General features: G+C 54.5%; 15 protein-coding genes across 15 annotated transcripts; 8 read left to right on the top strand and 7 right to left on the bottom strand.

Moving 5' to 3' along the window:
• Positions 1-831: 831 nt before the first annotated feature.
• Positions 832-2,328, top strand: MGL_0130 (uncharacterized protein; the record flags this gene model as incomplete). Its single annotated transcript, XM_001732303.1, has 1 exon — positions 832-2,328. The coding sequence occupies one exon, from the start codon at positions 832-834 to the stop codon at positions 2,326-2,328; it is 1,497 nt and encodes a 498-aa protein (XP_001732355.1).
• Positions 2,329-2,680: 352 nt separating this feature from the next.
• Positions 2,681-4,795, bottom strand: MGL_0129 (uncharacterized protein; the record flags this gene model as incomplete). The annotated part of the gene is made up of 1 exon (XM_001732302.1): positions 2,681-4,795. One exon carries the CDS (start codon positions 4,793-4,795, stop codon positions 2,681-2,683), a length of 2,115 nt encoding a protein of 704 aa, XP_001732354.1.
• A 400-nt stretch (positions 4,796-5,195) lies between these two features.
• MGL_0128 (uncharacterized protein) lies at positions 5,196-5,604 on the bottom strand (the record flags this gene model as incomplete). The annotated part of the gene is made up of 2 exons (XM_001732301.1): positions 5,196-5,233; positions 5,448-5,604. The coding sequence occupies 2 exons, from the start codon at positions 5,602-5,604 to the stop codon at positions 5,196-5,198; spliced, it is 195 nt and encodes a 64-aa protein (XP_001732353.1).
• Positions 5,605-5,904: 300 nt separating this feature from the next.
• On the bottom strand, positions 5,905-7,599 carry MGL_0127 (uncharacterized protein; the record flags this gene model as incomplete). Its single annotated transcript, XM_001732300.1, has 1 exon — positions 5,905-7,599. One exon carries the CDS (start codon positions 7,597-7,599, stop codon positions 5,905-5,907), a length of 1,695 nt encoding a protein of 564 aa, XP_001732352.1.
• A 381-nt stretch (positions 7,600-7,980) lies between these two features.
• Positions 7,981-8,853, top strand: MGL_0126 (uncharacterized protein; the record flags this gene model as incomplete). The annotated part of the gene is made up of 1 exon (XM_001732299.1): positions 7,981-8,853. The coding sequence occupies one exon, from the start codon at positions 7,981-7,983 to the stop codon at positions 8,851-8,853; it is 873 nt and encodes a 290-aa protein (XP_001732351.1).
• On the bottom strand, positions 8,840-9,958 carry MGL_0125 (uncharacterized protein; the record flags this gene model as incomplete). Its single annotated transcript, XM_001732298.1, has 1 exon — positions 8,840-9,958. One exon carries the CDS (start codon positions 9,956-9,958, stop codon positions 8,840-8,842), a length of 1,119 nt encoding a protein of 372 aa, XP_001732350.1.
• Positions 9,959-10,385: 427 nt separating this feature from the next.
• MGL_0124 (uncharacterized protein) lies at positions 10,386-11,381 on the top strand (the record flags this gene model as incomplete). The annotated part of the gene is made up of 1 exon (XM_001732297.1): positions 10,386-11,381. One exon carries the CDS (start codon positions 10,386-10,388, stop codon positions 11,379-11,381), a length of 996 nt encoding a protein of 331 aa, XP_001732349.1.
• Positions 11,382-12,573: 1,192 nt separating this feature from the next.
• Positions 12,574-16,889, bottom strand: MGL_0123 (uncharacterized protein; the record flags this gene model as incomplete). The annotated part of the gene is given in 4 exon segments (XM_001732296.1): positions 12,574-14,886; positions 14,927-15,845; positions 15,865-16,726; positions 16,778-16,889. 4 exon segments carry the CDS (start codon positions 16,887-16,889, stop codon positions 12,574-12,576), a joined length of 4,206 nt encoding a protein of 1,401 aa, XP_001732348.1.
• Positions 16,890-17,307: 418 nt separating this feature from the next.
• On the top strand, positions 17,308-18,528 carry MGL_0122 (uncharacterized protein; the record flags this gene model as incomplete). Its single annotated transcript, XM_001732295.1, has 1 exon — positions 17,308-18,528. The coding sequence occupies one exon, from the start codon at positions 17,308-17,310 to the stop codon at positions 18,526-18,528; it is 1,221 nt and encodes a 406-aa protein (XP_001732347.1).
• A 1,809-nt stretch (positions 18,529-20,337) lies between these two features.
• On the top strand, positions 20,338-21,526 carry MGL_0121 (uncharacterized protein; the record flags this gene model as incomplete). Its single annotated transcript, XM_001732294.1, has 2 exons — positions 20,338-21,362; positions 21,403-21,526. The coding sequence occupies 2 exons, from the start codon at positions 20,338-20,340 to the stop codon at positions 21,524-21,526; spliced, it is 1,149 nt and encodes a 382-aa protein (XP_001732346.1).
• A 330-nt stretch (positions 21,527-21,856) lies between these two features.
• Positions 21,857-22,639, top strand: MGL_0120 (uncharacterized protein; the record flags this gene model as incomplete). The annotated part of the gene is made up of 2 exons (XM_001732293.1): positions 21,857-22,314; positions 22,435-22,639. 2 exons carry the CDS (start codon positions 21,857-21,859, stop codon positions 22,637-22,639), a joined length of 663 nt encoding a protein of 220 aa, XP_001732345.1.
• Positions 22,640-22,732: 93 nt separating this feature from the next.
• MGL_0119 (uncharacterized protein) lies at positions 22,733-24,343 on the bottom strand (the record flags this gene model as incomplete). The annotated part of the gene is made up of 1 exon (XM_001732292.1): positions 22,733-24,343. One exon carries the CDS (start codon positions 24,341-24,343, stop codon positions 22,733-22,735), a length of 1,611 nt encoding a protein of 536 aa, XP_001732344.1.
• A 430-nt stretch (positions 24,344-24,773) lies between these two features.
• On the top strand, positions 24,774-25,721 carry MGL_0118 (uncharacterized protein; the record flags this gene model as incomplete). The annotated part of the gene is made up of 1 exon (XM_001732291.1): positions 24,774-25,721. The coding sequence occupies one exon, from the start codon at positions 24,774-24,776 to the stop codon at positions 25,719-25,721; it is 948 nt and encodes a 315-aa protein (XP_001732343.1).
• Positions 25,722-25,775: 54 nt separating this feature from the next.
• On the bottom strand, positions 25,776-26,584 carry MGL_0117 (uncharacterized protein; the record flags this gene model as incomplete). The annotated part of the gene is made up of 4 exons (XM_001732290.1): positions 25,776-25,996; positions 26,051-26,221; positions 26,256-26,406; positions 26,501-26,584. 4 exons carry the CDS (start codon positions 26,582-26,584, stop codon positions 25,776-25,778), a joined length of 627 nt encoding a protein of 208 aa, XP_001732342.1.
• A 518-nt stretch (positions 26,585-27,102) lies between these two features.
• On the top strand, positions 27,103-27,816 carry MGL_0116 (uncharacterized protein; the record flags this gene model as incomplete). Its single annotated transcript, XM_001732289.1, has 1 exon — positions 27,103-27,816. One exon carries the CDS (start codon positions 27,103-27,105, stop codon positions 27,814-27,816), a length of 714 nt encoding a protein of 237 aa, XP_001732341.1.
• Positions 27,817-27,842: the final 26 nt, after the last annotated feature.

Here is a 27,842-nt window from a genome sequence, read left to right as displayed (position 1 = left end):
TTCTTCGCGGTGCATCTGAACACTTGCATCCTAGGGAACCTGCTACGCTGCGATTTAAGACTGTGCGCGATGCTACGATGGTGGAAGATGGTCACGCACCAGACGAAGTAAGTTGTCTTGTTCTATGCCACGACGCGCCAGGCATGACGGTTCTTCTGATTGCCACGGTTACATGTACTTTCAAGTACACAATCGAAGGTGCAGGTGCAGGAAATGCGCCGACGGTCGTCGATACCATTGGGTGTGCAAAAAACTGTGGCGTTCAATTTGACGCCTGTTCACCCGACACATGGAACGGAGCACCAGCTGTGTTGTCCTCAAAGCTTGTCCTCGCTCGCAATGAAGCACTCTATATGATTGGAACGGGGGGACGTGAAGCATCCATTGCATTAGAGGGTAGAAAAAAAAGTGTGCATGCGTTGCATGGGGAACTTGTAATTGTGTTTGCTGGAGGTGACTCACTGCAGCGAGTTGTGGTCTTTGATCTTGATACGAAATGCATCACTTACACGGGAGATTTTGAGCGTGTATCTCATGTATGGACAAACAACGGCGATGAAAACTTCGATGCAGCTGTACATATCGACACGACGACGCCAACGAAGCTTATGTCCAAGTCGCTCTCGGCAAAGCTAGAGCAGCTTTTCCGGCTGCACCTTTACATCCAAGCGATTCCCTTCGTGTATGCACGAGCTGCACGTTTTCCGCACAGACAGCTGCCAGGTCTAGCATCTAGTAGTGTGATTGGCACCATGCGTTTTCGCACGCACTCTGTATCGCCTGTCGACGTGCTTGTCGCCGAAGTGTACCGACGTTATGGTGAGTATTTGTATGCACGTGGGCGACTTTGAGGGAGCGATGCAACAGTTCTGCCATACGATTGGCGTTATCTCTCCTAGTATGGTGATTCGAAAGTTCCTTGATGCACAGCGCCTGCAATTCCTTACCGTGTACCTTGAAGCTTTGCATGCACGGCACCTTGCAAATGCAGATCATGCCACACTCTTGCTGAATTGCTACACAAAACTTCGAGATACCGATGCGCTTGATCGGTTCCTTCGCGCACCCGATGTCCCCTTGGATGTGCAGGTGGCTATGGATGTATGTCGACGTGCGGGGTGTACCGAACAGGCGGCATACCTCGCGCAGACACATGAAATACATGACATATACCTGAACATTCAGCTTCGTGACAAGCTTGATCCTAAAGCAGCACTTGCCTACCTAGAGACACTAGCACCCTCCGATGTCATGGATTATTTCCCACCTTGTGCACGTTTGCTTCTTGAAGCTGAGCCCGAAGCCACGGCAGATCTTCTCGTACGTGTGTATGCTGATTCCAGCGACAGCAAAGTGACGCTTCTCCCGTCCATGCTCTCGCACTTTGTGGGACACGAAAGAACACTTGAGCGTTTCCTAGAGCGTATTCGCACGGCCAAACGGGATCGACACGAGCTTGTGCTCGTCCATGACACGCTTATTGAGCTGTATTTGAAACATGCACCGGACAAGGCGCTTGCGATCCTCGAAAGCCACGATGATGTCACGCCTTATACCCCATCATCTGCCTTAGTGCTTTGTCAAGATGCTTCATACACGCCGGGTCTTTTGTGTCTGTATGAACGCCTTGGCATGGTGGATGCCATCTACGAGCATTGGGTGCATGCACACGAGGCTGGCGATGCAGAGGCTCCTCGTCAATTGTTGCAAATGCTTGAAAAATTTGGAACTAGTGAAACACACTTGTATGTGTCGACATTGGCGTTTTTCACGTCGTCGTCTGACTTGTTGGAGGCACATATTACGGATGTCGAGCGCATGCTCGCCTATATCGAGACGCATGCGCTGCTGTCACCATCAGAGGTTGTGCAACTTCTAGGACGCAATTCTGTGGCGCCTATGAGTTTGTTGACGCCGTATCTAATGAAGCATGTGCACAATGAACGTACCGAGTTGCTCAGTGCACAGAAGCTTGTTGCATCATACCGCGAGGAGGCACAGACGAAACAGGCGGAGATTGCTGCCCTACAAAGTCTCGATGAACCACGTGTGTTTCAGCACCATGAATGCGGGTTGTGCAACCAGCCACTTGAACTGCCGGCGGTGCATTTCATGTGTCGACACAGTTTTCATTTCCGGTGTCTGCCAGAAGGAGAAGCGGCGCGGGAGTGCCCTATCTGTGCCGATGAACACAAGACCGTGCGGGCGCTCCGTGATCCCAGCATGTTGTCTTCTCTGGATATGGTGCTGGAGGAGGTACATGCAGCAGAAGACGGCTTTGATGTGATAGCAGACATGTTTTCTAAGGAGCTCACTCTTTTTTCTTAGTTGATAATGCATATCTTATTCAAAGCCGTGCTGAAGAGACATGTATGATACCTTAGCACTTGCACGCCACAATCCTATGAATGTGATGAGCAAAGTTTCCTGTTCCATGTCGCATACACCCCATTCGGAAGCCGATTATCCATCCCACCGAGGAACACATCAAGCGGGTGTAATGTTGGCCGACGCCCAACTCACTGTGCATCCGCCACTAAGTCTATTCTTTTAGACGGTGTCTTGCGCTGTTGCTGATGACAGGTGGGCACTTCCATTCCTGACACATTGTACACACCGCTACGCACACGACGGAGGCAGTCTATTAGTTATATAGCTCATAGTTTCTGATTCTATTTATTCACAGCTTAACGTCGTTCAGGTCGTACGGTTGACGGCGGTATAGCTCGTCCAAGTCGCCCTTGAGGATCTTGGCGGCTTCCTGGCGCTTGACTTTCATGGTCGGCGTCATGAGGCCATTCTCAGGCGAGAATGGATCCAGGCGCAGCTTGAGCGCACGCATCTGCTCAAGTGTACCGAGACGCTGCTTCTTTCCAAGCTTGATGAATTCGCGCAGAACAGCCTCGACAACCATGCTGTCGTTGACGGCTGACTGCATCGCAGTCTGATCGTCATGCTTCACCGTCTTTTGTAAGATGCGGCTTGCAAAGGCAGCGAACGTGTCTGGCTGGGGCACAGCCACAGCGACAAGGTGTGGCTGGTACGAGTCGCCGTACAGCCAGACTTGCTGTACGAGGGGAAGCGAGGCAAACACACTCTCGACCTTCTCAATAGCGATATACTCGCCCTGCGCAAGCTTGATCAGGTTTTTCACACGGTCAATGATCTGTAGTCGGCCATATTCATCCACGCGGCCAACGTCACCCGTGAGCAGCCAAGGCCCCTTGCCGTCGTCGTCGTCGAGGAACGTTTCCTTTGTCTTTTTCTCGTCGCCCTCATAGCCGTCGAAGACGGCCTTGCCACGAATCATAATCTCACCACGAGGGCATGGCATGTCCGTCGACATGTAGCCGAGCTCAGGGCAGTCGCGCAAGCGCAAATCCACACCCGGATTCGCAGGTCCCACACATCCAAGTCGAGGGTCGTTCGGCGCCATGAACGTGGCATACGCACTGTTCTCCGTCTGTCCATAACCCTCACGCACATCCACACAGAGGGCGACACGGAGCAGGGCAAGCACATCCTTACGGCATGGTGCACTACCCGTGATCATGAACTGCACTCGACCACCCAACAAAGCACGCACCTTGCGGAAAATTAGGCGGTCCCAGAATGCGTGCGTGATCGCGCCGGTCTTGTAGAAGTTGTCCAGCTTCACTTGCACCGCCTTGCTCAGCAGCTTGCCTTTGAGGCCGGGCGCACTCATCTGTGCCTCGATCTGACCTGCAATGCGGTTGAGTACGCGCGGAACGCTAGGCATCATTGTGGGTTTGAGGATCTGCAGGTCCTCCATGAGACGTTCAATCTGGCCTGAGAAGAAGCCGATCGCCCCGCCCATGCACAGGATAAACGTCTCCCAACCACGTTCCAAGATGTGTGCAAGTGGTAAATAGGAGATTGACACCATTTCTTGATCATTCACAATCCAGCGCAAACCCTCCATCGCTTGCGACATACTGCCGTTGACAATGCGTGCGGCCTTCGGAAGACCGGTTGTGCCACTAGTGTAGCAGAGCGACGCGAGCTGATCATCGCTGCCGGCGACAATGTGTGGACGTGGGTTCTGCCTGCCAAGGGCGATGGTCTCGTCGTATTGAACCACATGGATGCCGTGCATACTGGCCCATTCACGCACGAGCTCGACCTTCTTCAGCTCACCAAGCATGGACTTCGATGGACAGGGTCGATCAATAAGAACGATCACCTTGAGTGCCGGAATCTTGTCCGCATTGCGCAGGACAATAGGCACGTATTGCGTCGGGCACAGCAAGACACGAGTCTGACTGTGCTGCAGGATGTAGCATGAGCCCGCTGCGTCGAAGTTGTCGTACAATGAGACGGACACCCGGGAGTAAGCAGCCTGCGACAAAAGAGTGATCATGGTCTCAGGACGATTCGCACCCCAGTAAGCTACGGTGAATCCCGAAATACCAGGCTCAGAGATATTTTTGTCATTTTCACGCGGCTTGAGCCATCCCTGCTCCTGGAACCACGAAATGGCCGAACCCAGTGCTGTTACTTCTGCATCCGTTTGTGCATACGTGCGCCACTCAAAGTAGTCTGCGAGGTCGTTTTTTTTTTCGTCCCAAGGGCGGTGACCCAAGCATTTAGCATCCGGATTTTCAGCCACTCTCTTTTTGAACAAGTTGTATGGCCTGTCATCCGGCGGGTCCATGGGAAAGGCCGCATTCCGGTACACGGGAGTGAAGCCAGGCTTTGCTGTGCCTGGAACTTCGATCATTTGTTTGTCTAGGTGAGCGGCCCAGCGGGCCGATATCTCCTCCTTCGTAAACATTCTGCGGATAGTGCGATGGAGTAAGAGGCGGAGAGAACTGAGATTTTATGCATGAAACTCAGTCCACACTCCGCGCACTTGCATTTTGACTAGTAACCGGTAGCCAATGTGGGGACCGCGGGGGGAGACGTGTTGTCGGGCCGGGCCACGTGAGCGGGAGCTCAGCTCGCTCAGCCTGCGTTGGTATTTCTACGGGCACAATGCATGAAGAAGCTGAAACGACTACTCCTTTTCGAAGCAATGAATTTGACAGGCAGAGGGAATGTCCCAGCCAGCCTATCGATAGAATGTCTAGGATAGACGCCTGTAAGATCCAAGTTTGCTTGCTACGGGTTGAAAACGTGGTAGGAGAGTACATAGGATCTCCAGCAAGCGTGGTGCTAGTCGTAGAACGGTCCATTTAATGACCCAACTTGGACTCTTGAGCAATTTGCTTGACTGCAGTGATGCAAATGCAAAACAAACGTGTAAAGTTCGGTTATAATCATTATTTTCATCATCGTGATCAGTGCCATCAAATTGACAGATGCGAGACAAATACAACGGAATAGAGTGGGACCATCAAGAAGTCACGCAATCATTAGGATCCAGGTAAAAGAGAGGCACAAGCGTTAGTCATCGTTCCCAAGAGCCATAGGCATCATCAACGTACGGTACGGGTTCTTAGGGTCCTTTGCGTACTCGCTCGAGCGCACACCTGCGTACTGCATCTTGCTAACGCAGTAGTACACAATAGCCGACGAGGCGAAGAAAGGCCACAGGGGCTTCAGAATAGGCGTTGGGTATGCACGGAAACCGAAGAATGCCATTGTTCTGTTGACACTCGCGATCGATGAGGAAGGGCCAGAAACAGAAGCTCTTTCGGCTACGCCCGCCGACATGAGTGTGTGCGTATCACGTGATACACGATCGGCGTTTAGATCGATCGCCTTGATTAGAGAGGTGCATGGGTATCATACGAGGACCTATGAAACCAGAATGTCAGCCAACATGAAGGATTTTTTTTAACAATAAAGGGAAGAGAAACCTGTGAAGAACGAGGTGTCAAACACGCTTATACGTACGAGTGCATGGTCAAAATTACAAAAAAAAAGCAACAATTGCCCTCCTCACGTCACGTAACGCGACGCGCCCAAGGCGACCACAGCAACACCAAGGGCGAGGCAGCTGGGCCATAACCAAGCTCTTTGATTCGTAGCGATATTCGTGCGAATTTCCGTGTAAATGATAGGGAAAATCACGTAGCATGCATATGCCATTACAACCAGTGCACGAACACATAGCAGTGGCCACGTAGTCAGAGGGGGACGTTGTACCTGAGACTTCTCGCCCCCCGTCGCGTAGAGGTCGCCACGGAACATCAACCGAACACTGTATACGGCAACAGCGAAGAAGTGGTACACGAGGAGCATTGGATCGGGAGCAAGTCCACCGAGCAAGCTGATCGGACCTCGAACACAATCTCCCCCACATTCAAAGTAGCGGAAACATCCAGCACGTAGGATTGTGAGGTTGTCATTCGGCACACCAAACAGGCTGTACAGCGCCATAGCAAGTATGTTAATTACACTCGCGAGCTTCTTTCGCTTCCAATGCCAAGCTCGCAGTAGTGGTTTCAAACTGGTCCAATCTGAGAGATCACGCGCAGAAGCTGGCACTGGGAATGTGTTGTCAAAGCCGTCTAGGGGCGACCATGCACCGGAGCCGAGGATGTGTGTTAAGTATACACAGTCCCAAAACGCCACTGTCATGCCGCCACCCGTCAAGGGATGCCGCATGTTCATCGCATCGCCCACTAGAATCAGGCCGCGCTGATGCTGCAGCATACCTTGCATGCTGGGCGGCAAAAAACTGTTCGACATGGTCCGCAGACGTGTATGGTCTGCAAGTCTCTTGGTCAATGCCACGCCAATTTTTTCAGGAAGACATGGCACGACAACTTCACTCAAGTAGCGTTGCAAATCGCCATTCGACACAGACGGCAGCACAGGTCCCGGTACATCCACGAGCAAGCGCGTGGCGTCGGAACCGATTTGATAAACGAGTGCGGGCCCTACACTTTTCCCGGGAGCCACTCTCTTCGCAGCCTTTTGGTTCAAAATAACATGGCCATGTTTTGGCGTCAGTACAGACTCGGGTGGTAACTCAATCCCGACAAAGTGTGAGCGAATCTCCGGCTTGTAAGCGCCGCCGTACTCTTTACGGAACTTTGAAAAGATTCCGTCTGCTACAATAGTAACTGGAGCATGATATACGTCGGACGTCGCCGTACGTACACCTACCACACGACGGTCTCGTGGGTCATGCACAAGGGAGGTAACAGCTGCTTCAACAACCGACACATTGGGCTGCGCTTGCATGCGGGAGCGTAGTGCCATAATAAAACGACCATGATGAAATGAACGACCCGCATAATGCATGTCTGGGCCCAGCGGCTCACTGCGTCCGTATCGGGTGGGCAACTCGGCCATATGTGGATACTGTATCTTGACATGTTCGCGGGGACTCAGAAAAATATCATAGCCCTCAGCAGGAACCGCATCGATACCGTCAAGCGCGTCTTCCAACCCAAGCAGTTGTAGTGCACGAACGCCTCCAGGCTGTAGAAGCTCCCCTACAATGCGGTCTGGCTCACTCATGTCACGCTCAAGCACGAGGACACGTCGTCCTGCGCGTGCTAACGACGTGGCCAACGCAGATCCTACGATGCCTGCCCCGACTAGAATCACGTCGTATCCGGAGCGATTGTCGACGTGATTATTTGCATGTGCACTCTCGCGCGCTTGTGCATCTTCATGTACCATGCTGTTACTCGTTGTGGTCGCCCCTTGTACCAACATGATCTGATCATGCGTCATGCACGGAATACCCAAATCGCGTGTTCTACGGCTCGTTCTTCTCACGTGACACAATCATCACAGGTCTCAGCCCACAGTAGAAGACCGACCGACATCGGAGGATTTTCGTGTGCGATCTCGCGAGTCTGGGGTCACACGGTGGAGGAGTGGGTACTAACGGCAGCCGAGACGAAGAAAAAATTCAACCCATTACCGACCCAACGTAAGCAACAAGATCGTATAATATTATTATAATTATTTTTTTACGGTTCCTTCATCCTCAAGTATTTGTGAAGGTCTGAACGCGACGGCGCACAGCAGTGTTGGTACACACAGTACGACTGAAGCATGCGGCAGAAAAGAGCCAAAGCTTATCGTCGGCTGTTGCACCATTATGTACTGCATTATCACTTTCGAGAGCCATATCAAGTGCTGATTGACCCCACGTTTGCCGAGGCGCTTGTACGATTTCAAGTGCATGAGCCACTCAAGCAACTTGGCTCGGTGCTGCACGGGAAAGTGAAGCCTATGATCACGCAGTGCTGCATTGCAGCACTGTATGATGCGGAGAACCATGCTCGTAACGAACTACAGAACTCCGACGAGCAGCAAACGTACAAACAAGCAATTGCACTTGCCAAGACATGGGAGCGGCGTAAATGCAATCACAAAGGGACACAAACGGCCGGCGCATGTCTTGCATCAGTGATTGGCGAGAAGAACCAGCATAGGTATATGTTAGCAGCTGATGATGTACAAGTGCGCCGATCTCTGCGCCGCTCGGTGCCCGGTTTGCCCATCGTACATTATTCACAGAGTGTGCTTGTACTTGAACCCATGAGTGATGTGACGGAGCAGCATATCAGGCATATGGAGCAATCGAAGTCAGCACTCAGTATCGAGGAGCAGCGCATTCTTCAGACGCCAGCTTTCTCTCCAGCATCTACTAATGCAAATGCACCATCTCAGCCGGCAGCGCCAAAACGTAAACGGGCCAAAGGACCGAATCCGTTAAGTGTGAAGAAGAGCAAGTCGGCCGGCAAGTCCGCGGGCAAAGCTGGGGGCCTGCCAGAAGGCTCTGCACCGAGCAAGTCTCATGCTACACCTGCAGGTCGTTCCGGCACTTCATCACAGTCTTACGTGTCCTCCATATCACAGCCCACCTCGCAGCGCCGGCGGAACAAAAAGCGTGGGCGTGGAAGCCACTCTACTGTACAATAATCCGATCTATCCAAGCCATGCAATAATGTCCGAGCAACATTTCAAGCTCTTCAATTTCGTCCAAATGTTCGAGCATCGACACACGCGCCCTCTCCCTCCGGTCCAGATTGTGCCACGCGTCACGAAGTGTATGTGCGGCACTGCAAGAAGAATAGGCGCGCTCTGAACGTGCGAGCTGCTCAAAGCGCTCCTTATATGCAGCTGGCGTCGTGCATTGACGTGCGCCAGGTAATATGAGCTTGCGCGCGCTGAGATTCTGCAGCATGACCTTGCCGAAACGTGTTGGCTCTGTGTCATGAGCAATGTGGTCATGAGGTCGGTCTTCCCTGTCACCGCTGACACACATGTCATAACTGAGCAGACTCACCTGCCCAAGCGTGCTGAAACATGTACGGAGCATCTCATCAGCGACGCTCACATCCATGTAGGCCAGCACACATTCACACAGAATTAACGTAGGCAGGGAAGCATCAAGGAAGCGACCGACTCTGGTCTCCCACTCGTGCCGAGTAGCAAGGGAGCCAATGTCGGCACCAACCAAGACATACTTGGATGATTCGAATACATGTTCGCTTATATGTACATCTGTTAGAGCTTCATGCAATGGTGCGTGCCGTTGGATACACGCAGCTTTGAGTGCAGTCGTTTCAGGAAAGTCCAGCTCAATGTAGCGTGCCACTTTTGGTACGCAGCCCATGCGCCAGAAACGCGTATCACTTCCGGCTCCCAGGCTAATGATCTGCACTTTTGATGGAGAAGAAAGAGCGCGACCGTCGAAGGAATCAGTTGGTCCGATGGTTCCAGTGTCGATGAAGTGTTGCACAAGTGAGTCTGTCTCGCACGAGCGCAGGTATGTTCCAATACTAATGAGTGGTGGACGTCGAATCGACAGACTTGGGACAGGTGCTTCTGTGGCCAATAATTCGGCGTATACGTCGGGAGTTAGATACCCCGCGCGACATGCAGCTAAGCGAGAGCCAAGAGCATCAGAATCTGTCGCACGCACGGCATCTCCATCGGAGCAGACGGAGCGTGAAGAGGCGCTACCACCTTTTCGGAAAGGGCGGCCTAGTGTAAGCGACGGAGCAGGCACTTCTGATGGCATGCTCAAAGTGGATGCGACGCGCAAGCGTGTCGTCCTCACAGAAGGACTCCAGGAAATCACCGAACTGCTCTCGCTGTGCCAGTCCGTGTGGAGAAATCTGCACGCCTCCGTCACATTGATGTGTGGAGACGTGGTACTTCGCTGCTGTACGAGTAGGCGCGTTCTTTTTGAATTGGGTAGCCTGTGCTTGACGCCTGTGAATTGACCGCGAGCATCCAACTCTCTCTTTCTCTCTCTTTCTCTCTCTAGCTGTTACGCACCGACAGGGCCGCTTGGATTGATCGAATCAGTTCACGGACGAAAGAAATACGCGCAGACATCCATGGAGATAGATTTCTCCACATGTATGCCGACTGTAGCTGCGGGCAGATAAGAGAAACAGCTTGTGCCTTTGAAAGTTGGGGCGAATCTAGTTTTCGGGTTTTGCATGCCGAGAGAGCAGCTGGAATGGCGTGAGCGAGCCAAGGGGTTCGTGGGTGGTGTCGTCTCGGGTCTCACGAAACTAGCGATTGGGCACCCATTCGACACTGTGAAAATCCGCTTGCAATGTGATCCAGCCTCGTACCGCGGGCCGATGGCATGTCTCCGCTCCTTGGTCCAAAATGAGTCGATATGGGCTTTGTACAAAGGTTGCATACCACCAGCGTTTGGATGGATGGTCACTGATTCGGTTTTGCTAGGATCCCTGCATACATACCGTCGTATGCTGATGCGCTGGAGTCCACGCCACCAGCGGGACGGCAAGCTGCCCGTGGCATACCAGGGCCTGGCTGGTGTGGGTGCAGGATGGACCAATTCGTTTCTTACTGCCCCTGTGGAGCTGCTAAAGACGAAGCTACAGATGCAAAAAGAGACGTTTTCGTCGTACGGCAAAGCGCATGGCGCCGAGTTCTCCAGCACATGGGACTGTGTACGACAAGTCGTTCGATATACGGGTGTGCGTGGCTTGTGGCGCGCCCTACCGGCGACGCTCCTATTTCGCACGAGCTTTGGGCCGATGTTTGCGTCGTACGAGGTGTTTCAGCGTCAGCTCGGGGCATGGGCGTCCAAGCATCGGGAAGATGCGTCTTGGATGTATGCATGGCTCCTGTCGCCTGCGAGTGTCACATTCTTTGCGGGTGGCTTGGCAGCTGAGGTATTTTGGTTTACGGCATACCCTGCGGATGTGATCAAAAACCGGATTATGGCCGTTTCTTTGCACGAACCACGGTACGCTAGCGGCACCCGAGGTATGTGGCAGGCGGCTGTCGAGCTGTGGACGCCGCCTAACATGCGTGAGTCGGAATGTGGGGTCCTTGGCTTGCCACGACGATTGCGCCGCATATATACGGGGTACCTTACATGTGCACTGCGGGCCTTCCCGACGAATGCAGGCGCATTACTTGCATTTGAGACGGCTATGTATTTGATGCAACATCGCTGAGGGGGGACGGTGCTCGTGAAGATGCTGTGTCTGTTGTGTTCGAGGGTTGTGACGCTGGCTGTGACGCGGGTTGTGTCGGCTCGGCTTGATAGAGCGCTGTATAGTACCCGGCATAATACCATGCCATGACTGCGTTTTGGAACGCGTGTGGATCGTGTGCTTGGGCATGTGTAGAATGTCGGCCACCGACGCAGTTGGGCGTCTGGGCAACGATCTTCTGAGCCAACGTCCACCCACGTGTAGGCTCTGGCGTGCCGGTGTGCGACGTAGTGAGGTGCGGGGGCGGTGGCGGAGGAAGAGGAAGTGCAATCGGAGTACCGACGTGCGGTAGTCCATGCCATTTGCTATCGGAATGCTCAATTGCCTCTGAGCGACGAGCGTGAAAATCGCAATATTCTTGTTCAGCGGCATTCCAGACGTCGACTAGGAACTTATCGTCCCATATGTCGTCGGCAGTGAGTGTATGAGAGCTTTCCGGCAATTGATCTGTATCTGTGAAAAAGGGGATTATATGAGACTCCTCATGTGGTGAAGCAATCATCGCATCGTCCGAGTCATACAAGTCCCAGCCCCGTGGCTCGAGTGAGTCTTGTGCCTGGTCTGCTTCGTCGCTCCATGGCGTAGGAACAGCAGCACGGGATGTCGTTGCGTCTGCGGGATCCTCCGGTGCATCCCAGTGTGGTCCTGTGTAGCGTGATTCATGCGTGCGTCTTCGTCGTTTGCTGGGAGCCACTTGCTCGACCGCATCGGATTCGTGCGGCAGATCGTCATACGCTACGAGCGGGCGCATGGAGCTGGCTGGCTCCAAGTGGAGGTGATGAGCGAAGTCGCCAATGTGAGTAGCGAGATGTGCATAGGGAAACGATGCAAGATGCGAGGACAGGTGGCGCGGCCGGAAGTTTACGCTAAGCTCTGCAATACACACACACACACACACACACACACACATGTGTTGAAGGTGAGACGAATGTAGTCAGAGGCACGAGAGAATCCATTAGACTATTGGCACGCACGTGGATTCAGAGCCTCAGCATGAGACAGACGGTGCCCACGACACAACAGGACTGCTGATCAAGATCTGGATCCTGCTGACAGACGCACTCACTTGCAGGCCACGGACTCCAGGATAGGGTGAGGGTGCATCGATGTGAATTGCTGCGGGTCATGAGGGAAAAAAAAACACTCTATGTCACTAAAAAGAACGGCGCACACGATGCACAAGCGCTTGGATCTGCTCGATCCGTGCATCCAACGCCTCGTCAGACCGTGTATACCGCCGTGAATGAAGCTGGAGAAGTGCGTCACTCAGGACCTGCTCAATTTGGTGTGCGGGGAAGAGCGTATACTTGTTCTGATCTGTGCGACGAAGCCATGCCTCACAGAACTCGGCCACGTCGGGTAGCAGGAACCCAACGCCGCGATTCGTGTTCCATGGTGCAGGTGCCATGGACAACAGACCTTGGAGCACATGGAAAAGGGCATCGGGCGGAGCACCAGCCTCGAGAAGCACACGCGGTGCCCAACCAGGCGGGATCAATCCTTTTGCGGTCGAGGGACCGTCCGTCGCAGCGGGTGACGTTGACGACGGCGACGGCGACGCCGCCGCTGCCGCTACCGAGGATGTTGCGCGTGTGACTGTAGCAAATGCATGCCAGTCCAGAGCGGATCCCAGCGGCATGTCGCCCTGAGAGGCGATGTACGTGTCGTATGCATACCGCTCGAGCAGGACGAGCACAATGTCCAGTGCGCAGGCGATGGGCGAGCCATTGAGACGCACATACACGTCAGTGACCAAAGCGGCGACAGCGCGATGTGCTTGCGTAGGCGAGCTGGCGTTGTGCTCGCGGGCAATGAGTGCTTCCCACAGTTGCGCCACCAGGTCAGCATCTTGGTACTGAGCTGTGTGGAGGATCAAAAGCTGTTCTTCCAAGAGGCCAAATGGCTCGGCGATCTCCTTGTACAGCGACGTAATGTCCATGAGGGAGCGATCCAGTTGTGCTGCTGATGCCGTCAGTTGCGCACGCTCTTCTGGCTCGCAGTCGAGGGTGTCGAGTCGCGGCAAGGCACTGAGGATCTTCGCTTGCACCTGAGCGACTTCCAGATCTTCTTCCACCTGTGTGCAGAAGCCCACGAGATCTTGCACATGGGCCGCTGCCTCGGACGGACGCACCGACTTGGCATTGCCCACCGCCAAGGCAAGGTACTCGATCCGCTCGTGCAGGTGCAGCGGGTACATGTCCGTGTGCGCGAGGGCGTCGAGTGTCTCAGCAGCGGCAAGGTACTGACCCTGACGCACATACAACTGCCACAGCAGATCTCGAAGGCGACGCTCGTACGTCTCTAGAGACTGGCCGTCCAGAAGAACAGGTGTGCCCAGCAAAAAGTCGGCAAGGAAGGGCGTCGTGCAGCTGAGCAAGTCAGCCGTGCGGCCCTTGGCAATCAGGTATGTGTACAGTTCTTCGTGGAAGAGCGCATCATCACTAGCCAGGGCGAGGCTCATGGCATCTTTGTGGGCAGTGGGACGTGCTAGCAAGAGCTTCGACGATGTGACTGTACCTGCATCATTGGCATACCTGCTGCTGCTGCTGTTGCTGCCACCACCACCACCACCATCCTCGACCGTTTCCATGGCACGTAGGACAAGCGCATACATCCGACGGCGAAGGGTGTACATGGCATAGCGGTGGGACGTCGGCTCGTCCGGTGGGCATCCGTCTGCGCGGAACGAGACGGCCGCATCGGCTGGATCAGCTGCTCGCGCGCATGCTAGTGCAAGGGTGACGACGCCGCTCACGTAGCCAAGCTGCTCGTACGTCGAGCAAACATGCGAAAGCTTGTCCCAGGGAAGATGGGCAGCGCCCGGCAAAAGCAAGCGCAGGCTCTGTGCCAATTCCTCATCGACCGCATCGAATGTTGTCGCGCTCTCGGCGCAAAGTCGTGCATAGAGCTCCGTCGCGTTGCGCAGGCATTCAGACGCCTTGTACTGCCGCACGTCGTCTGCACTGCAGAAGCCGGCACACCGCGCTTGGAGTGCCTCGGCAATAGCATCGACACTCGCCCGCGCGCCGCTCTGCGACTCGATCAATGCTGTCACAAGCTCCTGCGCGACGCTACGGCCCTGCTCACTGGCGACGAGCTCAGCGAACGTGAGGTTTGTGAGGCGCTTCTGCACGTCATCGGGAAGCGCCTTCGCAAGGGTCCGCAGCTGGTGGTCGGCGAGGAACAGGACGAAGTGGCACGCCTCCATCATGCGCTGCAGCAGAAGATGCCACTTCTGGACGTCCTGGCGCTCGGAGCGCTCGTCGTCAAAGAGCTGCGTGTGTCGCTGCATGAAGGCATAGAGGGGTGTCATCTGTGCGAGAACAGCCGCCAGTCGGCCACTCCCGACGATGGGGGGCGGCGACGCTGCTGCCGATGCCGGCTCCCGGCCATCGATGTAGCTCGCTGGCACAAGGGGCTCTCTCCATACACTGCGGACGAGGCATGCCATATAGCACGCCAGCGCCTCGTATCGTGCCGAAATGCGCCGACTGCATACCAGGCACACGCTGCTCAGCAGGCCACGCTCCCAGCGGACCGAAGAACACGCGGATCGCATGCGCCATGTCGTCCCGCGCATGGTGCCGAGGCACCACGCACGGGTTCTGCGCGGCCAGTGCCAATGCACACATGCAGGCTTCAACGGGGCCGTGCCGACTGAAAAAGTCGACAATCGCAGGCGCCGATGAGACTGAGGCAGCGGCGCTGGCTGCGCTGCCAAGCAGGTCGGCAAGCACGTCGGCGGGGCGCCGTTCGACCAGCTCTGTAAGTCCATTCGCATCGAGGACGAGGAACACACGGGGCGGCATGGTCGTCTGCGCTGCACATGGACGGCACACGGCGCCGTGCATCAGCACAGATTGGGATGCGGGCACTTTTGCTTCGGCGAGCACTGGCGCTGTGCCGCCGGCACCGAGATGGATGAGCGTTGCGCCTTCTTGCCATGCCGGATTCACACCAGATGCGTATGTCAGTGTCGCGCTTGTGGCCGGGGAAGACGGTCCCATGGCATACAGGTGGGCACCCATGGTGTGGGATGCTGCAAAGGCACAGAGGAACACGCCATTCACGTACAGGGCGGACGTCGCTCGCTGCGCCATTGGCACAGAGGCAGCCGCTGGCGCAGCGCCTGTGCTAGACGACGCCGTGCTTGTGAACAGCTGCGGGTGTCCTGGGCCCTGCCCCGTGTACAGCATCGCAAGATTCGGTGCCGCTTGCACCGTCGGCAAGGACCGCGCATGGGACGAGCCGGGAGGAATCCGCAGTGCAAGCTGAGCCCAGGAACGGCGCTGGAAATCGTCCAAATACAGGCGGTAGCCACGCTCCGTCACGGCAACCAGGCATACGCTTGAACGAGGATCTGGCTCCGTGGGACCGAGCCACACAATAGGGCCTACATGCTGCTGCGAATGCAAGAGGCCCCGCCTGCCGAGTCACACCGTACATGCTGCCGTTATGAGATGGTGCGCGAGAGGCATCTTTCGAGCCCAACGTATACACGTCGATCTGATCGCCGTCACGCAGCACGTACAGAAGTTGGCGCGCATTGTCGATAGAAATCATCGACACCTTCTTGTCTGTCTTGAAGAACGACGGAAGCAGGTTCGCCAAGTGTGGCTGCGTCATGTTGTACAAGTAACAGCGCGAACGGAACCAGCCCTCCTGCGCTTGGTACACAAGCTCATGCACACACTGATCACTTCCTACACAGAATACGCGCCCGCTGTCGGTGCCGTGAATGGCACGCATGACGATGCCATTGGTAGCGGCGCTCATGCCTGTCTCGTAAAGCTTGATCCCTGAACCACTAGCGTGAGGCGTTGTAGGTGCACCAGGGATAGAACTAGAGTAGGTTTGTTGTTGTTGTTGTTGTTGTGATTGTGGCTGCTGCTGCTGATGCTGCTGCTGTTGCTGTTGTGAGTTCAGGAGTTCCACGCCCAAAAGGGTGACGCGCCGACCTTCGACAGCCGTGGGGCCAACGGACAGCACCAACACATGCTTAATGCCATCAATAAAGACACCTGGACGCACGCGGACCAGGCCGACAGCTAAGATCAAGTCATCGCTTGGCAGCTCATGGTACTCAAACGCGCTTTGGCCATTGGCATAATCCCACAAATACAGACGATTTTCCACCGTAATGCACGCGCGTGATATGTCTGGGAACAAGGCCAGCGTCGCAACCGGCGCACGACTTGTAATGGTCTCAAAGACAATGCTGGGTATGGGAAGTCGGCGTTGGACACTAAAGCCAGTCCATGCATCGTCTGGCTGTGTATGCTCTTCATACGGGGCTTCTCGTGGCGCTGTCATGCCTGGTCAGTTCTGTTGCCTACTTTTCCACCACATGTACATACGCAATCGTGCCTTCACATCCGGCAGTGTCAATGCGCCCGGCTGGCACCACTTTTCAATGAACTTTTGTGCATCGCTCAGCCGCTGCTGCTGTCTTGCGGCCGCTTCACTCATCGCCGCCACTCGGTCGCTTTGAAACCGAGGAGGAGGAGGAAGATGTACAATTCGTCGTCTCTTGGCGCTGCTGCTGCTGCTGCTGCTGCCGTCGCCGTCGCCGTCGCCGTTGTTGCCGCCGCCGCCGCTGCCCACGCGTCCCAGTCAATGTCTGGCTGGTCACGTGAATCCATCCACCGTCAGCGTCGTGGGTCTGTCATCCATCCAGTTCGTTGGCTGCCTGCTTTCTCTGCATGGCGCATGCAGCCTTGCCCCCGCTGGGCCCCCTCCACTTGGTCCCATTTTTTTATTTTCCTGCAGGGGAAAGGAGGCGCCTCTCATTAGCTATTGAACGCTCACCCAGAGCTCTGGCGCGTGTTGGGGTCGTCCTTGTCGTCTGATCTACAGCATGTCTCTTTGTTTGGGTGTTTCGTTGCGCATGCGTGCGATGAGACCCGTTGCTCATTTGGCACGCTGCTTCTGTGCATCCAGCAGCGTGAAAGAGACGCGGCCGTCGATCCAGGCCATTGCTGAGCTGCGAAAGGCTCTGCCCGGCACGTCGATGCTCAAGGCGCGCGAGGCGCTTACGGCATCTCGCTCGCCAGATGCCCCCGACACCGACAATGTCGAGGCTGCAATTGCATGGCTTGAACAGACTCGTGCGTCTGATGGGGCAAAGCGCGAGGCCAAAGTGGCGTCGCGTGTCACCGCCGAGGGAACGATTGGGCTATGCACACTCTCAGACGGCATTAGCAGCCCAGGAGCGCGCGCAGCGATGGTCGAACTGAACTGCGAAACAGACTTTGTCGCACGAAACGACATCTTCGGCGCTCTGGCTCGTGACATTGCGCACACAGCTGCCTGGTTCCCGATCGTCGCTGCGTCTGAGACGTCTGCTGTGCTGTCCGACGTTGATGTGGCCGCATTCCTTGAGTGTCCCATCATTCCGTTCGAGGCTTCTGAGGAGAACAAGCATGACGTCATATCTGTGCGTGCGGCAATCACGTCTGTCGTTGCGCGTCTTGGTGAGAAAGTGGCTCTTGGCCGCGTCGCGTCCCTGGCACCCACCAGCGGCGGGAGTCATGGAAGTGCTCTTGTATGTGGTTCATTCGCGCACGGTACTGCATCTGCACCTCCCGCACCTCAAACTCCCGTGGCGGCTACCTTCGCCAGTGGACGTGTGGCGAGTTTGTTGGCGGTACAGGTGCATGGGCCACTGTCTCAGCGTATCATGTCGCGCACGGCGACCACTCAGCACAACGATCATGACCATGACCGCAACGGCGATGACGAACGCAAGCGGCAGCTCCGTGCGCTCGCTCGCTCGCTCGCTCGGCAAGCTGCTGGCTTCCCGACCACGTCGGTGGACGCTCCCTCCGCGACGGCGGCTGTCGCGAGCGACGCTAGCTCAGAGACAAGCGGCGCACTCCTGACGCAACCGTTTGTTATGTTACTTCCTGCGGCTGGCCTAGATCCTAGTGTAAATGAACAAAAAAGCGTGCGTGACGCACTCGAACTATGGTCCAACACATACGCAGGCCAAGCTGACGGCATCCGTGTTGCAGCGCTGCGTCGTTGGGAAGTGGGTGAGACGGCTGCGCGACCATCAGATGAGACTTCTTTTGCAGACCAAGTCAAAGAAGCAGCTGGTCTGGCCTAACAGTTGCAGCCAGAAGCGCGTGAATTCGATGCATCAATCCGTATAGGGTCTGGATAGTCTGCATACAGTTCTGCCTCTGCTTCCTGTTGAAGTGCGTTTTTCGCAATGGTCTGAAATGCCTGCTCCACGTTGATCGCCTCCTTGGCCGATGTCTCAAAGTACGGGATATTGCCCTTGCTTTGGCACCAAGTCATCGCGCGCTTCTGCGAGACGGCACGCTTGCTTTCTTCCACATCAATCTTGTTGCCTAGAACAACGAAGGGGAAGTTGTCGGGGTCGTGCGGATTCGCCTGAATAAGGAATTCATCGCGCCAGCTATCCAATGTCTCGAAGCTCTTCGGGTTGTTAACATCGTACACGAGCACACAGCAGTCTGCACCACGGTAAAATGCCACTCCCAGAGATTGGAAGCGCTCTTGCCCAGCGGTATCCCAGAGCTGCATCGTTACGACGCGGCCATCCACGACGACTTCTCGTGTCAGGAAATCAGCTCCGATCGTTGCCTTATAAGCAGCCGAAAAGCGCTTGTTGACATCTTTCCCTTGTTAGCACATGCGCACTTCAGTCTGGAGATGACGCTATGCGCCAGCAGCATCGCACGTACATTGATTCATCAGCGATGTTTTGCCCACACTACATGAGCACCCTGTGTTAGTCATCTCGTGCACGTTCACGCTTTGCTGCTCCCGAAGATGTGAAAAACGCACCCCGAGTCGCCAAGGATCTCTTGTTAGTCAGTGTAAGCTAGATACGTACAATGACCTAGACGCAGAATCCAAAGAACAAACATCCGACAATGGTGTAAGCACTAGAGTGCCATGCATGGACACTGTCGGCACGTACCTTGAGGAGAACCTTTTTCCTAGTCGCCATGGTTGTCTGTGCACCGACCCAAATCAGGAAATAGCGGCGGTATTGGGTTTCGTCCGCTCATCACCCATCGCGTGCGCGAGAAAATATTTACACACATACCTCGACATGTAGTGCACCTCCACATCCCTGAGCTGAACAAATGACCGATGCCTTACTCTCTTTACGTAGTTTTACTGGGCGTGTATACAGGTCATGAAAGTGGCATGCTTACGATGCAGCAGCAGCAGCAGCTCTTTGTTGAATCTATTCACGAGATGACACATATTCGTGAATGTTTCAATTTTTTTGTTTCTGCAGACATTCTCATGGGATGCGCAAGACAGAAGGTGACGATACTTATAGCCACAGTGCGTCGTGGGGACGCTGCGTCACGTTTTCCCCCCCCCATACCTCGGGATGGATCAGCGCTACAGATAGATACATGGATACTAGTATGTCCTACAAACACACACACACACATGCAGATATCTATGGCTATATGTGCCCTAAGCAACAAGGTTGATATCATGTAAAGGGTGACAAGCACACACAATCATCCTGCTTGGCGTTGGAGAGGGATTTGCATGCACAATGACTAAGCATGTAACTCAACAGATAGGTGCGGGAGTTGGAAGGGACATTACACAAACCCCAAGTGTGTGTGCTCAAGACAAAAATGACGACATGGGTCTGGCCACAATGTGGAGACTGGGTTGAGATTTGTGTGAGTGTACGTGTATGCGTGTGGGCGAAGAAACAGCGAGCGCCACAAAAAAAAATGGAAGTACTACATCATCGCATAAGGGCTCTCTCTGTACGCCACCGGACATCGAGGGCCGTTTGCGTCCGTAGAAACGAACCATGAAACCGTTGAACGCGGAGGGGCAGTCGGCGGATGGATTTCCATCTGTACGTCCTCCCAAAAGCCTCTCTAATCCATCGAGAAGGAAGATTCTCATGATGGGCGCTCGTCGCGCGGGCAAAACAAGCATTTGCAAAGTCATCTACGAGTCGTTCCAACCTAGTGATACCCTATTTTTAACGCCAACGACGCGCACCCAAATCATCGATATTGATGCTTTCTATCCACTTGAACTATGGGACGTACCAGGAAGTATGCTGATGAAAGCCGGTTGGACGGGCGGACTACGGGCGCCGGTGTCGTCAGCATCTGCAGCTCCTTCAACGGCCAAAAATTCCGGGACGACGGCATCAGCGCCCAGCGATTCAACAAGCACGTCTGTACCCAATCTGGAATTGGACGTACCATGGGCTAGTGTGAGTGCCCTGATTTTTGTGATCGACGCACAAGATGACTACTTCGATGCTCTTGTGCGGTTGAATGCTCTTATCATAACGGGATTTCTCAAGAACCGCTTGATTCAAGTGCATGTGTTTATTAACAAAGTCGATGGATTGAGCGATGACTACAAATACGATACGCAGCGCGATATTGAGCAGCGCGTGTATGAAGGTCTGATTGACTCTTCGCATGAACTACAGGACATTCTTGATGACTCGACGCGACTTGATCAGCTCGTGAGCCTGCGGTTCCATTTGACATCTGTGTTTGACTCAAGTGTCTTTGTCGCCTTCTCTCGCATTCAGCAACAACTTATGCAGGGTCCCTCGCCTACAGAAAAGCTATGCCATTCACCAGCGTTTGATGCGCAACCCATGGTGAGCTTGTCTGAGGCTCTAGAAACTGCATGTAATCTTTTGTGTGCATCATGTTACTTTGAAAAGGTATACATATTCGATGTGCCGAGTCGCACGTTTGTTGGCTGTGACACCTCGCCATTTGATGCCCCTTTATTTGATACCTTGTTCCGATACATTCAGTTTTTGCGCCAATTCTCTGACCTATATGCCAATATTCCTGACGTCGATCATTCCGAGCCGTCGGTACGCACGCGAGATTGGTCCACGAGTGTGATGCGCCTCGGCTTCGACACCAGCGTTGCTTTTTGGCAGCTAAATCAGTACGTATGAAAATGTGTGATGGTTTGCTCACGCGCGCAGCCATTTGGCACTCTTGGCTGTGGTCAATTCCAACATACAACAATGCAACACGAGTGTACTCGACTACAATGTGGGTCTCTTTCGTTCGTCCATTGTCCAACTAGCTCGCTTAGCATCATCCTAGTTACTGTGCCGTGATAGAAATATACGAGATTACTATGGTACGAATCTTGCGAATACGACCGGACGTGGCGACGCAGCCTTGTGTCTGTGAAATTCGGCGCTACGTCAGGCCCTTGAAAAAAGGGATCATGACGCTTACTCGCCACGTACGCACACTTTGGTGTGCGCCGATTCAATCACGTGTCGATCGGGACTGGAGGTGGATTGAGGCGTCGCGTGGCTCGTCGTACTTGGGACGTCTCGACAGACGCGCGTGTGTGTGTGTGTGTGTGCGAGCATCACACGAGCCCTGTCATTTTGGTAGCTGGCCTCTAAGAATCAATTGGATTTGATGAGCTCCTCAGACGCAGCCGTTGAGACTCCGACGGTACCAGCGTCAGCACCAGGGACTGCATCGACTGATGTAGATCCATTCCCCGCGCGTCCTACGCGCTACTGTGAAGTGTGCACGTTCCCATACGAATACTGTGAATATGGTTCGTCGTTGTCCAAGTGCAAGGCCAATTTGGAGGCGAGGGATCCAACACTTTATGCGCAACTATACTCGGATGCAGCGCTAGAAGACAAGCTCAAGTCACTCACGACCGAGCAGGCTGAGTCGCTTGAGCGTGACAGTGCGAAGAAGGAACGCAAAGCACAAGCCAAAGCTGAGAAGGAGCGTGCGCAGCTCGCAGCTTCCAAGGTCATTCTCTCACGTGTATCTCGAACGAAGCGCAAAGTTATTACGTGTGTGCATGGCTTGCATCAATTTTCGCCGCCTCTTCCTGCGCTGAAGGTCATTGCTAAAGGGTACGTATGCGCGACTTGGGCGTAGCAAGCATAGATCTGGTTGAAGCGGGGCTCTCCCTCATTCTATGCGTTTGCTTCTGGCACTTGTTCTGTTGGTTTCTGCTGACTCACACATCGCAGCCTAAGTTCAAGTTTCGCGACAGGTGCTTCTGTGACACAAAGTGTCCACAATCCCGGCATTGACGAGATTCACATCCAGGGCGACGTCGTGGATGATCTACGTACCATGCTGATTGAGCGCAAAAAACCTTTTGATCAAATGCCGAGTGAAGCGGATGGCGGGCTCCATGAGAAAAATATCGTGTTTGATGAAAAGGCCAAGTAGTTGCAATTCAACGATAGCGCAAGAGAGACTGTTGTTTGTTTGTTTCTTTGTTTGTTTTGATCTCTTTTGTCATCTATGTCCGGCGCAAGTCAACTATGTCCCATCAGTCGATGCTACACGTTGATCCTCTTGCTCATCGAGGAACATCGCCTCCGTCCATGCTTCAGCGTATCTTTCTGCTAGTGGGCGCCATGCTGGTGCTGCATGCTGTCGGTGGTGTCGAATATTGGGCGCTGCGCCCGCACGCCATAATGAATCCTCTAGATCAGCTGGCGGCGGGAACTTGAAATTCGACGTAATGAGGCGGACCCGAGCACCACCGTACATGGATGCCATGCAATAGTAGCCAAGCATGCCATCGTCCATAGTATTTTGTCGGCTTTTGATGACGGTGCTTGCACTTGTGTTGGGCGTGATCCCTTGGTTCTCTTTACGTTTCTTGTTATGTGCACGGGATGCGGGGGGCCGGAAATCATACATATCGACGAACGCAATTCCCTGTGGTTCGCCATTGACGACAAACCCAATGCAGCTATCTTCGAGCCGTGGAATCGCCGCAGCAGCCGAACCTGGACTGCCTGCTTGTGCCGCAGCTCCTCCTCGTGCTGAGGGACCTGCCGAACTTGGTCCGGCACCCGTGGGTCCGCCTGCTCCGACCGTAGTGGTGACACCAGCTCGTGCACGCGGCTCACTTGTCCATACGGCACCCGTGCGCCGCTGCTCGTCCATCAGAGCTTCCATTTCACGTGTCGGTGCATATTCCAGGCTCTCAAAATACAACTGACCTTTGTAGCGGATGGGAATGCGTTTCTGTGCTATACCATGCTCCGTTCCACGAGGCAACGGCGCATCTCTGTCGGGCAAGCGAATGTACATGCCGACCACATCCCCTGGGCCGAATGCACGTCCGAATGAAACAAGGCGTGACTGTGTCACACAAGCGCCATTTTGATCGCGAAAACCGTAGCTGTACGCGTCGCAGCCAACAGGTGCATTGAGCGACGCCTCACGACGTGCCCAGCCTACACGGACATGCGCACCATCTCGCATAGGAGTCGCAGGCTCACTTGATGCATCCGGAGAGAGCACCTCGACTTCGACGTACCACGCGCCGTGCCGCACGCCGACATTCGTACGTGCACTGCGGTATCCTTTGTCCGTGCCGACGATCGATGCGTCGTGACTAATGCGTGTAAACGCACTGCGGTCCTGCCATGACCAGTGCACACACGCAGGTGCCATGTCTATTGCTCGGTAGACAGTGCGTGGGAGGCGATGTGCAGCTGGACCAGCCGCTACATATCGCCATCCATTTTTGTTCATCGGTACATTCGGTACAGTGCCAAGGGCGCCAACGCTAGAAGCATATGGTATCCACGTGGGCGCAGGTGCTGTATCTTGCGCATCATCCTCGTGGGGCTGCGGCCCACGAAATCCCACAGGTACGCGGAGTGACGGCTGCTCCGCCGCAGGAGCTGCCGGCGCCTCTGGCGACAACGGCGTCGGCGAGTCTCGTAGTGCCCATGGGTCCGGCAGCTTGGTTGAAGCATGCTTGGAGCCGGGGGACTCGGAAGCCGTGATTATGTGGCTCTCTTCCGCATTGCCTTGTTGATCGTGGATCACAGCTAATCGGGGATCTGTCCGTGCATCTGGTGTTTCATCTAGCACATGGCCATGTGCGTGGCCTTTGTTCCGCGATTCCATCCGTGCATGCCAATTCTCGTGACTCGTGATGCGGAATATGAGTCACGAGAAAGCCGGGATGAGGCTGCGCTGGTCTGTAGGCGGTGTGCCGAAGAGAAGGGGGCGAGGACGAGTCTTGGGCGCCAGCTGTGGTCCCAAGGAAGTCTGGTCGCGTTCCTTCCTGCTTCGCTACGCGCGTCTATAGACGAGAGTATTCTCCACATGTTACGACATCTCCACCCGCACACATGCCCCCATGCAGGGACGCGCGATTTGGGCAGAAGGGCCCATCCATTCATTTGATTTGCCATCAAGTTCGTTAGAAAGAGGGGGCCAGGCGCTCAAGTCAGGCGCTAGCAAGACACACGCATACATGGACGAAGAGGTAGGAACTTCTACTGCAGAAGCTTGGACATGGATCGTTCCGTCGCTGTCGTTCATCCAAGGCTTTATGGCCGGGCAAGCCGTGCTTCTTATGTTGTTTCTGGGTTTGTTTCGGTACTTCTTCATGACATCGTCACCGGGCACTCGTGCTCAGCAGCAAGCAGACCTGCTCCAGCGCGTGCATGCTGTACGCACATCCATGGACATGCGCAGTCATGTGCCTCCCTATGCGCGTGTGCCGTATGAGCAAGGCGTCCAGGCATGTGTGCAGGATCTACTTTCACAAGTGCGGTACGATCCATCTGAGCACGCGCCCGAGTCTCTCGACTGGCTCAACGTCCTTGTAGCGCAGCTCCTCATGAGCTACCGCATGAGCATCCTCAATGCAGGCATGTGCGCTGGGAGGAACGAGGACATGGATGAACCAGCCCTCCCGTCCACGGCCAATGCAGAAAAGACCGCCGCGAAGCTAGCCTTGGAACGTGTGCTGAACGAAGCTATGCAGGGACGCGCGACGAAGCATTTTCTCGATAGGCTGGTCGTGACTGACATCGACATGGGATGCCGCTATCCGACATTCTCACACGCTCGTGTGCGTCCCGCACTGCATGCAAAAAGCACACTTGTGGAAATTGACTTTGAGTACATGGATGCACTTACACTCGGCATTGATACGCGCATGTGGCTTCACTTTCCGCAGTGGCGCTTTGGCTCTCTTGCAGCGAATTTGTGCATGCGTGTTGAGCGGTTCGCCGGCACGCTCGTGCTCGAGATCGGAACGCTCCCTGAACCTACGCCGGTCCAGGCACGAGTGTGTTTGCATCCGAATTTTGTGCTAGACGCCCATCTGTCGACGATTCTGGGCTCGAAAAGCAAGCTGCAGGACGTGCCAAAGATCGAGGAGCTGTTTTTGGCTCGTCTCCGCTCGTGGCTTGAGCACAACGTTGTGTGGCCACATTTCTGGCACATACCCCTACCGGGCATCGGCACGAGTCCGGCTGATCCTCTAGCCTGAATGTGGGACCCATCCAGCACGAGCGTATAGAAGCGAGTGCATATGTATGTATAGCTACAGCGATTCTAGAACCTTGGATGCGAGCGCCCGCAGTACATTGGCGCGTGCACTCAGAGGCAAAGAAAGAAAGACCTCACTCACTGCGCGGCCTTTTGCATCACGGACAGCACCCAAGCTATGGCCCACCACTGCTCCCCCAATCGCGCCTGGTATGTTTCCGATAATGTACCCAAGTGCCGCTCCCGACACTGTGCCAGTTGTTCGCCATACAGGCACTAGTGCTTCGTTAGTACATGGTCGATCGCATGGTCATGCAGAATAACACATACGTTGTCGCTCGATCTCGGGACGCAACAAGTCTGCCCATACATTGGCAAACTGTGTCTGTGCATTAGGCTGCGGCGTATGCTCGAAGGAAAAATCAGCATGCGCGCTCGACGAAGACGATAAACGTGTTGCATCGTACTCGGCACGCCGTTTCGTGTCGGAGAGAATGTAATCTTTCGCGTTGGTCTTCATTCATTTTGTACGTACAAGCGTCTGCGACACTCTGAAATGTTTGCGTATAGTGTCGCTTTTCTTCATCACTCGCATGTGGAAACCTGTCGGGATGGCATTTCAGCGACTCGCGCTGGTACGCTTTTTTGATGTCCTCTTGCGTTGCTTTCGCGTCTACATGGAGGATCTAGACATGCGTATACACACACAGCTTGTCAGCACGCTTGCCAAGCAATTTTGAGAGAGAAAGAGAATATATAAATATGCACATCAACACGTACCGCATAGTAGTCGGGAATGCCGTGATTCATTGGAGTAAGAATATCTGATCGCTTAATCCCAAAGCCTTCAGACGATATTCCCATGTGTCAAGCGAGTGAATCGAGCGAATCAATTGTCACCTATGCACACAGACTGGTTTGTTTTCTCCACGTCAGAATCAAGTGGGGTGGGTTGCGGAGGTGAGTCAGGCCCCATTTTGGACGTCGTCGCACGCGCCCACAACCTTATCGGGGTAGACGTTTTCCTTCCATCGCTCGTGGTCATCTTGGCTTTGAAAACCATGCCGAAAGACGCGGCTCCTGACGTTATGCCTGATTTGCGCATGTGCAATCTATTTGATACAAGCGGCAAGGTTCGTCAATGGGACTCGAAATACTTATGGGCAATTACAGATTGCGCTAGTGACTGGCGGCGCCTCTGGTTTAGGCAAAAGTATGTTATAAACTTGTGAAACACATACATGCATGCACATATGGAATCAATGCTGACTGTCAAGTGATGGCATCTACCCTAGTACAGAATGGTGCGCGAGGTAAGAAGTGGTCGATGGTGGTGACTGTGTCGCTGACGCCGGCAAAAAGTTTACATAGCATCGCGCAAAATGAACGAGCTCAAGGAGGCCGCGCAACAAATGAACCAAGTTGCGCCCAGCCAAGGCACCTGGCCACCTGGTACAGCATGCATTCCCATCCAGGCTGACTTGGCCTCGAAGGCTGGGTGTGATGCCCTTGCATCCGAGCTGATGAAGCGCGAGTCAGAGCTCGACATTCTCGTGAACAACTCGGGCCTTACATGGGGAGGACCGCGCGATGACTTTCCAGAAGACAAGGGTTGGGACAAAGTGTTTCACTTGAATGTAAAGAGCCAGTTTTACTTGACCGTGGCGTTAATCCCCCTGCTCGAGAAAAACAAAACCAACACGCACCATGCCTCTGTCATTAATGTGGCGTCCGTTGCTGCTTTCATGCCCCAAGCTGGAGGACCTCTCGCTGCTCCTGGCACAGGAACCTACAGCTACCAGCCGTCGAAAGCAGCGTCTGTTCATCTCACTCGCACCATGGCTGTCGACCTTGCGGAGAAAAACATCCTGGTGAATGCGGTGTGTCCTGGGGTATTTCCCAGTCGCATGACGGCCTGGAGTTTGGGCGAATATAAGCAAGTGTTGGAGGATGCACAGCCAACAGGCCGACTTGGTACGCCGGAGGACATCGGCGGACTGTTGCTCTTCCTCGTGAGCCGGGCTGGTAGTCATGTAACGGGTGCTGCGATTCCCCTTGACGGCGGCCAGGTGGTTCAGTTTTACCCCAAGCTGTAGAGAATGCCGATCTTTCGCATTTGTAT

The sequence above is a fragment of the Malassezia globosa genome (assembly GCF_000181695.2).
Source record: "Malassezia globosa CBS 7966 chromosome Unknown mgl_sf_1.1, whole genome shotgun sequence".
NCBI classification, from domain to species: domain Eukaryota; kingdom Fungi; phylum Basidiomycota; class Malasseziomycetes; order Malasseziales; family Malasseziaceae; genus Malassezia; species Malassezia globosa.
The sequence above is the reverse complement of the archived record's forward strand: the minus strand, read 5'-3'. Positions and strand labels throughout refer to the sequence as shown.